At 41.2% G+C, this 11812-nt stretch overlaps 1 protein-coding gene across 1 annotated transcript in view; it reads left to right on the top strand.

The window, feature by feature from the left end:
- The first annotated feature begins 4789 nt into the window (after nucleotides 1-4789).
- The window catches only part of NPS (neuropeptide S), a 7178-nt gene continuing 155 nt past the window's right edge, over nucleotides 4790-11812 (top strand). The window contains exons 1-4 of the mRNA XM_009702200.1: nucleotides 4790-5192; nucleotides 7145-7256; nucleotides 9382-9454; nucleotides 11755-11812. The exon at nucleotides 11755-11812 is cut by the window's right edge and continues 155 nt beyond it. Of these exons, the coding sequence (XP_009700502.1) occupies nucleotides 4790-5192; nucleotides 7145-7256; nucleotides 9382-9454; nucleotides 11755-11812 (646 nt within the window). The remainder of the gene's footprint in view (nucleotides 5193-7144; nucleotides 7257-9381; nucleotides 9455-11754) is intronic.

Here is an 11812-nt window from a genome sequence, read left to right as displayed (position 1 = left end):
AATCAAAAGATCACTTTATGCAGGGGAAAAACGTAGTAAATATATTTTGGTTTTGTACTGCATTCATTCTTGCAGAAAATGGGGCTGACCTCAGAAGGACAGTGGAGAACATGAAGGCTGCATGAACACGGCGTGCTCTTCTTCAAAAATCCATCCCCAGCCCCTATTTATGCTACGCCACCCCAAATGTGTCAGCGGGGCTTTGCGAGAGGTTGTAGGTTAGAAAATAGCCCTGGGAAATTCAAAGTTATCAGGCTCTGTGTTTCCCATCTCTGACATTTGGAACAGAAATAGCCAGTTTACAGCTTGTGAACTACAGGGATTGTAAAGCAATTTGATGTGGCTTAAGAACATAGTGTGTGATTTGGCAATGAAAACTCACGCATTGCCTCTGCGGTGCTCACCACGAAACCACAGTAGGGCTGGACTGTGAATCGTTCCAGGGAAATGGGAAATCTTTGGGTTGTGCCTTTTGGTCACGTCTTTAATGTGTGGTTATCAGTATCCGAGCTAGCTTGGTATGCCCGCGGTACAGACATGCCCTAAGGCCACAAGCTTCAACACTTTCAAAGAGCACATGTTAAGAGACTCTGCCCTTATATCAGAAGCCTGTGATGAGTTGACTCAGAGTATTTTTAGCCCCTGTCCTGTTGACTTAGATGATGCTGATGTTATGAAATTTGGCAAGGCAGAGAACTGTAGGGTTATTTGAGTTTCAAGGGATCTCTCATATATCATGTGGTCCTGTTGTTCCTGCTGTGGTAAAGAGACTGGGAACTGTGTGAGCTTTTCTTTCTTAGTTGCTCGTTCATAATTTGTTCTACTAGTCTGGAGCATCTCAGATCTCTTAAAGTAATGCCGAAGGGCAGGCCCACGCCAGGTGCTGGAGCCCCGTGCAGAGATCCCTGAGCTAGAGGAGATGTTGCTCACTGCAGCACCAGGAGAAGCATCCCCTCATCCCTGGGGCACGGTCCCTACACCCATAAACCCTGCTGAGATGGCCTGGGTCCTGCCACACTCACCTGGTTATTCAGCGTTGAGGACCAGGCGAGTGGTGCATGTGGTGCTTCCGTGGAGCGTTCATTCAGGTGTGCTCCTTGCTGCTCCACAGTCGAGTCCTTCAGCTCCCACCGCTTCTTGCTTGTAAAAAGAGGCCCTCAGCCCCTTTGAAAGTTATACCCTGTCTATCTTCACTCCTCACAGCTGAGACTCGCTCAGTCTTTATTGAGAAGTGCAATATTGAAGTCCATCATGTCATTTTTTTTTCATTGTACTTGTGTGATGGGAATAGGGTTTAAAAGCTTGAACCTTTACTGCTCAAATGAAAGAGCTAGCTGTCAGCAGGCAGGCTCTTTGGAAGGAAAAAAGAGTCACAGGGTTTTTTGTGGACTACATGTTTGCTTCTGGCAGTCAGTATAGTGTCAAGCTGAATGGAGAGCTGGTCCTTTTCATGTACTGTGCCTTCAACACTTTTCCTGTGAAACCGGAGCAATGAAGCCCTGTAGTAAGTAGCTAGAGAATATCCACTTTCCTGCCCAGAGAGAACAGTCTGGATCCTCAACTACTGTGGCCTTTTCTATTCCCTGGAGAGTGAGGTTATATTAGCTTTTCTAATATTGGATTTTGTGTTTATTCATACTAATCTGTACTCTTGATTAAGAAGCAGCAGGTGATTACCTCCAAAGTTAGCAGCTGTGGGGAGGGGAACAGCTCAGAAAAAAACCCTGAAGACCCTGATGCTAAAAGGGGAATTCACAAGGTGGGGACAGGGAGAGAGATGAGTTTTGCAGGTTAGGTATTAATGCAAGTAACAGAAGAATAAGGGAGGCAGATATAACTTCTTGAGGAGTTATATCACACGCTAAAACATAATTGGCATGAAGAAATGCCTGCACAGAGCAAGAGAAAACGAGTCAACTGCAACAGTTTTTCAGTGAGAAAACCAAAACTTCTTCTGTCTTTTGGCATGTGATATTTTTCGGTGAAGCCTTTTATAAGAGGGCGAGAACACAAGGGGTAATCAGGCTCCTCGGTAGCTGATGTTCAGGCAAGAGGCATGTCAGCTTGGGCACCGAATTGTATGACAGCCACATTACCTCTCTCCTGCTTGAGGACCTTTAGAAGCAATGATAGCCACCAAGGAACGATCCAGGGCTGGCATTTTGCAAGATCATGAAGCTCTTTGCCATCACTCATGGGATACCAAAGGTACCGAGCGGTACCCGATGCCTGCGTACCACTTCTGCAGAGAAAAGCAGACTCGTAGTTTGGAAAGCATGGGTATATTCACGATGTGAAGCTTGCTCTAGGGTTCAGTGCCTGTTTGTTTTCTGTTTAGTAGATGTTTACAGAGAAGAGCCTTCCTATCAAAAGGCTTTTGTGGAAAAGGATGGCTCCTTTAAAGCGGCTGCAATATCCTTGTTTATTTAAGTGGCACAGACAAGTAGAAAGAAAATAGCAGTGAGTTAAAAGGGCATGAAGAACAGATGGAAAATGCTCTGCATTTTGGAGAAAAAAGGTGTGTCCTCTCGCCTCGTACAAATGATGACTGCTGTTCCAGATGTAGCCACTTATCTCCTAAAGGTACTTTAGGTCTCGTGTCACAAATTTAAACTGGCATCTTACCCTTCTCCAGAAATGCCAAGAGCTAATCTATGGAACAGCTGAGATTTCTCCCTCACAAATGTTGCCTGTTCAGAAGGAAATGAGCCACGCCTGGGTTGTGATTTGGATATTTTCTCGTAATTCTGTGCCAAATGAGAGGTAACTTTGCTTCTCTCCTGGCTGATCAGATCAGGACTGTTTGTAGAGGAAATGAGACGGCTGACAGATGTTTTGCATCCAGCTGACCTGTTTTCCATCCTGAAGGTCACTCCAAATTGCATAAAAACCTGCTCAGGTGTGAGCAATTCACCCCTTTCTGTTTAGTCTGTAGGTGGTGAGTGTCTTGATGAGCATTTGGCATCCTCTGTGTCCCTCACTGACCTTGCAGTTACTACAGGTCCACACATTGTGTCCTACTTTTTTGCCTCCCAAGTGTATTTGTTTCATTGGGTTAGCTGTGCTACCGTGACTTTTGCCCTACGTTGCTCCCTTTTTTCTGTTCCGAATGCCATAGTCCTTGTTGGTATGACATCTCAAGGACTTAGCAGAAAAAATGATTTTGTACTGAGAGTCCATAGACGAAAATATGCAAACTTGCTTGAGCCAGAATATTTTGTTGGCATCTTAGCATAATTAAAAAAAACAGATACGTTTTCCTTGTCTTTCTCAGCCTTATCCACAGGAGAACCTTGAGACACAATGCAAGAACATATATAAAAAATTCTGCCCTTCAAAGCCACCCAATTCTTTCTCCCTATTCCCTATTATTTATACTATTTATGTTAGCTTTCCTTGACTCCTTTAAAGTTTGATCCCTTTAAAGTTTGATCTCTTCTTCTTAAGTCACATCAGACTTTCCTTCATCCTTTTCTCCTCACTCTTCTCAAAAAACTTTGCCTTTTCTTGTCTATCTGGGCTCTTTTCTCTTTCTTACTTCTACTTCAACAACTATTCAGACTTTCTCAGATCACCGAGATCTTTGTTGCATCTGAACAGAAATTGGGTTTCAGCTTTGACAGGTGTCTTTTTAGCTCAGCACTGACATCTTTTCTTAGGCAGCAACTTCCTGTAGGATCTATTTGAGAAATTTCTGAATGCATAAATTATGTTGGCATGCACAAATAAGCATGGCAAAAATGTTAATTACCACTACTTTTCAGTTACTGGGTCTCCTCTTAATGGGTTGAGGAAGTTTTGTCTGCTCTGCTTTTTTTTTTTTAATCTAGATAAATTATCAAATGACTTTAACATTTGGTGGTGATGCACAGAGAATAATGAGAGGTTGTTTTACATGTTGTTGTACTTCATGCAGATTGTTTTTCTGAAGGCATGCTAAAGAATCTGATGAAAATGTTAGAGCGTCTATAAATTGGAAATATTTTCTGCCACGTTTAAATACTTTTTTGCCAAAAGCGTTATTCTTGTCACCTCCCATAGAATATAGCATGAACGTGGTAGCGTCAGCAGAAGTCGCGTGGACATTTGATTTGTGCACTTGGCAGAGGGCCTGCAAGGTCCCACGCACTGCGGTCTATGGGAGATGTCGACGTTTGGCATCGCAGGCTCAGGTTTTACGTCACTGCACGATTCGACGCAATCAGCAGCTCTGCCCCGTGCTGGGGAGTGGGCTAAGGAAACTCACGCTGTCTCTGCCCACATCATCTCTGTGTACGTTGACTGTAACCAGGAGAAAGAATATGTATAATTATAGATGATGATTTAGACTTTAAAATCCTGAGGATGGTGACTATGACACAGCCGACAATTCCTGTCTGAGGTAGGATCAAAAATGTGACTTTAAAGCTAATTTCTACTTCTGGCATGGGAGGATCAGACTGCAACTTCATCCCCTTTGCTGTGACAGTGACGTGCAGAGCTCCGAAGATGCAGAAGTGCTTCGAAAGTGGGTGGCAACCCAGATCCCAAGGTTCACGTTATCTATATGTCCACAAATCTTGTTCCTTATGTAGTCTAACACCGCTTGCTTGCTGCACCCCTGCCAGCTGCTGAGTGTCTGTCCGGGCAAAGCAAAGTGTCATTACGGAGCAGGAGGCAGGAGCGGCAGTGCTGCTTCTGGCTTTAATGCCTTTTTGATTTTCTTTTTCTCCTCATAGATCAAACCTGTGCGTCAGAAGGTGCATTGCTGGAGTCTTAACCATTGCTAACGCAGGCTTAGAGGGGAATGATGCCTGAGTGGAATTGCATTGAAAATCAGGCTTTAGAAAAGGAGCCGTGCATCTTAAGCGTGGGCTGCCATGCCATGGCTCAGCGTAGGAGCCGTCCCCATCTGCAAGGAGCTCGAGCAGCGTATCGCTCCCGGGACTTCGCTCTGCAGACGGCAACGTTAGCAAGCAAAACGAAACGCAATAAATGTGTCTCTCCTTCTGGAGAACTTCTGAAGTTGAAACAGGAACACAGAGCTGTTCAGCCACGGCAGCCAACGTGGGCCTCGACGGACTCGGAAAATATGCACCCGACCTTTGATGAGACTATCACATCCTCCACGGAGAGCACTTCTGTGCAAACACCTTGGTGGCACAGGAGCAAAGTCAATAACACAGAGGACAGGCTCCAGCCCGCAGGCATGAGTGCGGCGAGCTCGTGGAGCGGTTGGAGATGGTCGGTCCCTGCCTGGTCAAATATCCGAGGGCAGGAGGGGGGAGGCAAGAGCTGTGCTTCCCCCCAGCTGCACCATTTGACCTTATAAGCCCTTACCCCTGTTAGCCAGGGGCGTGCGCTTTCCGGATCATAACCAAGTTTAAGGGGATGGAAACAACCGTGGCAGGGAAATGCACAGAAATAGTCAAAGTGTGCGTCTACAGCAGCTTTTTAGCTCCTTTGTGCCTCTGTAGATGAGATCTCAGTGGTACAAGCGAAGGGCCTGGTTGCACCCCCTTGCTGGTGGTGAGAACATGAAGGAATAACGACCAAAGGAATAAACCTGCTTTCTGGCTTCTGTTTTTCTTCTGTCTTTGTGTCTTGCTGGGATTTTCTATTATCACTGAGTCAGAAGCAGATTTATAGGCTGTGAGTATGTTTAATTTCCATTTTGCACCTTGCTATGATCTCAAAGCAAACCATCCTGGCTTTTTGGTTTCTTGATGTTCTTGAAAGCAAGAAAAAATTTGAAATCGGAGAAAAATAGCCAGACAGCTTTCTCCAAAAAAAAAAGCCATGCTGAGGTTTCACTGTGAGCATCCTAGAGGGGAACAGCAAGATTTAGCACCTTGCCTTTATCCAGACCACTAACCTGCTATGGTTTTACAATGTTTGGGGTTATATCAATGGATCATGCAGACAGGTTTTGTATTCTTGTGTTTTTATTTTTTGGATCCCTTAGCAAAGGCACACAATGCCAGTTGAAACACTTTAGATTTACTACGGTGATGGGGGAGGGAAACATCATGTTCTAAAGCTTATAGGCCTATTCACCTTATTAAGCTGCAAGACTCGAGAGGCTTATCAGCAAGCTTTGCGTTGTGTTTCATATATTTTTCGTGGGGAAACCAAATGAGAGCAGCAGCGGGGTACAATACACGGTTACTTTACCAAAGCAAGCAGGAGGGAAGAGGTGATGTTGTTGGCTTTGCCAACAAGGAAGATATTGCTGCTAATTTAGTCTCATAAAATGCAAATTTTATGGATGCTGGGAATTTTTATTATGGTTCTTAATGATTCATATGACCTATGACACCTGCTGGTGAACCTTACCTGGGAGCAAAGCCTCAGTCTGGGTGCTCTGCAGACAGAGTAGAAGACAGAAATGTCAATTGCCACTTGTTCTGTTAAACCTGATTCATCCAAACCTGAAGTGGGAATATCTTGAATGTATCTAAATCTCCATACACACTTTATGCATGCAAATCACAGTTGTGGTGTGTTAAATTGCATCCTGAATAGCTAGAAAAAAATAAACTCAAAGAAGTGAGAAGCAAATGTGAGAGCTTGAATTTTCGCTCTGTTCAGATAACACCACTCCTGTGTGTCTCAGAGGTGGACAAACCCCTTGAGCCCAGTTCTGGGTTGGTGGTGTCTCAATTGCTCATACTCACCTAACTGCCATCTGTATCTGCCTCGCATGAGAGCAATTTGTGGTTGCTCAGCTGGTCAAAGCCTTCGAAAAGGTGGAATCTGCTCTTGGATTTTGTGGGGGGAACCCCCAAATATCACTTGCCTGTCTCCTCTTAGAGTCAGGTCCTAAGAACCGCAGTCTGTCATAGATGACTTTTAGGCAGAATTGGAAACAGAAAGCAGGCTAAAGAATTTTGCTAAGAAAGGTCTTGCTGTGAGAATGAAAGAAATACATGCAAACCCTCAGATCAACCGTTATTTTCTTCCTACTCTTCAGACCAGACGCGATTGGTTTTGCGACATGCTTGGGAGATTTGCTGCCATAGGAGCTTCTTTCCTTTTCCGACCCACTGCGTGAAACAGACTTAACAAGCGTATTTGATCATCTTTTTGTCCTTCCTTAGAAAGTCACACAAGAGCTGTCTTCTCGTGTTGTTCAAAGTTTCTGTAACCTGCTGTTTTGCTCCAGGCTACACAAAGCTTCATCCTGTCTGGACCCGCGTGGCCATCGCCTTGGGGTCCCCTGGGAGCTGCTTGGTGGCCGTGCTTGGTTGTCCTCTCACCACCTGCTCATGTCGAAGGTGCCTACAGGGAGTCTCTGGGCACCTCTCGTGTCTTCTGAGCTAGAAATGTGGCCAAATCCACTCTTTTAGAGAGATGTGATAAAGGTAAGCACAGGAGGTACTGATCAGGCACAACGGGAGGTCACCAGGGACTCAAACAACTCATGATTAAAAAAAACTAAGTCAGTAATGCATCAAAGGTTACCTGCAGAGTCTCAGATGCAAGCTCCAACATTGAACCTAGAAATCCTGAACTTTAATCACAAGCCTATTCTTGTCCCTCGTCTTCCACAAATAATGTTGTGTGAAAGTTAATTTTGTATTAAAATGGACTTAAACTAACTGCAGAGACAATGAAAGCTGACATTAAACTATACTCAAGCAGAATCCAACACGCATTGCAGCAGAAACACGGGCTAATCCGCTTATCGGTTGGAGTTGGAGGTCCTGTACGAGTCGGAACGGGATGTTCAATTCAAATGAAAGGATTTTCTCTCTGTGTAAGAGGACATATACTGAATATGCAAATAGTCAAATGTTCTCTTGACGGTTTTTATAAACGGATTGCTTACTGTGGTGTTTAAATGAGGCTAATTTCATCTTATAGTTCTATAGTCCTGTTGGTCCTGAAGAATCCTGAAGTACTTTACCAGCAACTACAAACACGTACTTTTTAAAAGTTATTTAGGAGTCATTGGATTATATCAACTACTGACATGATCGGCAGCACCACGTACAGTGGTGATTAGAAAATATTCAACCACGATCTGAGATCAGATTATGAACTTTTCTATTAAAAGTGTTAAAGGCTCTTACAAACCACTGTATTCCTTCTGATCTTACCTGAAGGCCTTACTGCTTTTTACCTCCTGGAATTAAATGCATCTACCTCAGGAGACTGAATGTTCCCGTTAAAGTTGCCAGAATTTATAACAGTTCAGGTCTCCCCAAAGGCTAACACAGAATTCCCTTCCAGAGCCCTTGTACGCTGATTTTTTAGTGTAAACACTGAAGGATATGCAACGTTTGAGGCTGCTGAGTGACTGGCATGCATGTCTAACACCAGGTGACTGTCAAAAAACGATCCTTAGCGTTTTGATTCTAAGAAAAAAAATTAAATTTATTGTTTTTCAGCATTCCCTCGCCTGTGCAGTGTAACATCAACAGACTTTGTGGGACTCTCACTGCTTTTACAGTATTCTGTTTAAATAAACCACAGGACCCCCTAAAATGTTGCACAAATACATTAAATGTTGCATAATTAAATTTGTTGCAGCAACAAATGATGCTCTTAGACATTAAACATTTGCTACATTGATGGAGATAAACAGAATTTATTAATCCTACAGAAAATTTGACTGAATAAACTTAATGTAGGCTAAGATATGTCTGCATGCAAGAGAGGAAATTAATGTCCAAGAACTTAAGTTGTAAGAAAACCACTTAAAAATTGGGTGCATTAAAAACTAAGCATGTAAAAAAAAAAAGGAGGAAGAAAAAGAAAAAGCTATAGATGTAATGTATTGTTCTCTGTGTTGTGGCTACTCTAAGTATAATAGTATTTGAGGAACTTACTTTCTACTTAAAGTGCACTTTTACTGTTTTTCCCTTGCAGACAGGCTTTACAAGGTCTTAATATGATATATTGGAAGTGGTAAAAAATTCTTGAAATGTAGCTTTGAAATCTTTAGACCTTTGGCCATGTTCACTACAATGATACAGACTTAACAGTAAACCCACTTGAGAGACATTTTAATGGAACACTTTAAATGAAATCAATTGGTAGTTGCATAATGGCAGCTGAATGTGTGTTCTTGCCATTTTCCCATTTGACAAGAAGAAAAGGCCAAACAAGGACCAATTAGTCATAATAAAATCAGCTTTGATGACATTTTCACTCCTGAACTCTGGTATAAAATGGTCATCTAAGAAAGAACTGAAAGGATATGTGAGGAATTTGGTAGTACAACTGCATGTACATACATATACACTCCTGAGTAAAAAATGATCAGGTAAAGACACTGCGGATTACTTTGTAGATGGAGAAAATATACTGTTTGTGTGTTTATCTCTATGCATGAAGTTTTGCTTGATTTTGTTGCAAATTTTAACTGATCTCAGTTTTTCTTTGACGTCCACGCAGGTTAAACTTTGTTTTCATTCTTTGGATCTCAGTGATATTCGTGTGCTCGGCTTACCCAGTTGTCCCTTCCATGGTAAGTCATGCTCCCTACTTACTTGAAGATGAGGTGCTTCATTTCTTTTAAATAGGTATTTTATTTAAATTTTTTTTGTTTGCTTGTTTCTTTGTTGTTGTTGTTTTTTTATAAAATGACCGTTTCTTGTATTAAAACTAGTGGTTAAATATTATTACCTAATTTTCCTGGAGTATAGCTCAATTTTTGCTTTAGTTACTAATAAAATATGCAAGCCTCTAGAATAATCATGTGAGAAATCTATTGCATATTTAATGTAGTGTGTGGGGAGCTGAAATATTGTATGGAAAAGAGAAAAACATCAATCTCCTCTTCATTTCAGCTAAATTCCTTGTCTATATCAAATAGGTACAATAATACATATGTATTAATTTCACTTATTGCTAGCTAGTTTATAAACCAATAAATTTATTTGTCTCTGTGAGTGTGTAGGTAAAGGAGAAATTCTTATATATAGTTATGGAAAATTTTTGCATAGAATCAGTAATACAAATTTGATTGAACTATGAAAGAAAGTAGAACAACCTCTAAAACTGTAGTGAACAGGATACTTACTTAGGTAATGCTAATAACCTTTCAGCTGCTGATCTCGACCACGTTACCATGACAGATTGCTGGTCAAACTATCCATACACCGTTTAAGATTTTGCCAATGTGGAATGAGATATTTTATTTCTAATGATGTTCAATTTCCCTGCTTCAGACAAAGTCTTCTTTAGACTCCTTGCTTCTTTATTGCTGTAAAATCAGCTCTAGGAGCCATGCTTCAGCTTTCTTTGTTTCCTCTGATGTATTTTGCATCGTTATCTTTTCATTAAGGTGATCTGTCACTAGCAGAAATGGTGGCTACTCATGCAGCTGTTTATTTTATTGATGTGAAGTTCCCGTTAAACTTAATCCATCCACCTCCTGGTTCCTCTGTATGTTTTACTTCTGTAAATGCTGAATCATCTTTCATTTCTGATCAGGGATAGTTTAGACACAGCTTGATCTGACTAGCCACGTTTCTTAATGGATCTCTTTATGGCAATGATATAATAGGTAAAATGAGTTTGATTGTTTCAATGAATATCTTGCATGTCAAAATAACAGTCATTATTCAGTAGTATAGGTCCCTGTATAGGTGGTGAGGTAGCGGCTAAAAATTCAGAGGGGGAATTTTGCTGTGTCTGTGTTTCTTGCAGAAAATACTTCTTCTTGTTAGGGAAAAACTTCAGTCTGGGGAAAAAAACCCCGTCCGTGGCCAAAGAAGGCTGTGTGCTCGGCGAGCTGCCTGCCTGCCCAGCTGCCTCCGTGCATGCTCGTGCTTGCAGAAAGACTCGTAACTCTACCTTTTGCACGCAGAGAACAGAAAAAAACTTTAACTACTGAACAGTATTAACAAAAGTAATAGCATACTGAATTAAAACTAATCTTAGTGAAGCTAATGGCAATTTTACCACCAATTCCGGTGAAGGCAGGTGTTAACCCTGTGCCTTTGCATGCAACCGTTTCCCAAACAAGAATGCAACCGGGACAGCTTTAGAAATGATGGCAAAATACTTCTTTTAGATAGATAGTCAACAAGCTGGTAAATCATGATCTGAGGAAAGATGCACATAGCAACTGTAGACATGCCAACGTGTTTTGGTTTAAATTCAATGTTAATTTAAATGCAATTTGTGTTTGTAGAGGTTTTAATGTAGTTTATATTTTTATGCTGTAAAGTGCAAGTAAAAGGAACGTGTACATCAACCTATATGGATTTTAATCCAGACTTTTTAAAATTCCCATTACTATTTTGTCATTATTAAACTTAGTCATAACTACTACCATAACTACTGAAAAGTTTCCTCCCCCAAATTTCTGCTTTACAGGTATTTTCATTTTCTCTTACCTATCATTTAAACTCAATGACTTCACACAAGTGATCACAAGATGCTGTTTCATTGTTAACTGAAAAAAAAAAAATCTCATTTTACAGCAATAAACATACATGCTACTCTAGGGAAACTGTGTTACATGTCACAACTGGTCAACATCACGGAAAACAATTCATTTCATACCGTAAACATGATTGTAACAGTATCAGTATTTTATACCAGAAATACCACAGTTAAGTTTTCTAGAAAACTACAAATAATCCGATTTTGAATATGACGAATCCTTAGCAAATAACAGTTCATCCCTGTCATTCTAAGCATAAATCGTTTTTGTGTTTCTACTTTGCTTTTTATACTGAACAAGTCCTGGCAAATACACAAATCCACAATTTTACCTTTTCTTATCTCTCTTTTTTCTTTTTTTTTTTTAATCTTTAGAGCAGCAATCCTTTTTATTTGAACTGCCAGCTGTATGGAAAACCTGATTACTGCCTCG

The sequence above is a fragment of the Cariama cristata genome, unplaced genomic scaffold, assembly GCF_000690535.1.
Source record: "Cariama cristata isolate BGI_N322 unplaced genomic scaffold, ASM69053v1 scaffold17530, whole genome shotgun sequence".
Classification (NCBI taxonomy): Eukaryota; Metazoa; Chordata; class Aves; order Cariamiformes; family Cariamidae; genus Cariama; species Cariama cristata.
This window is presented reverse-complemented; position numbering and strand designations above follow the sequence as displayed.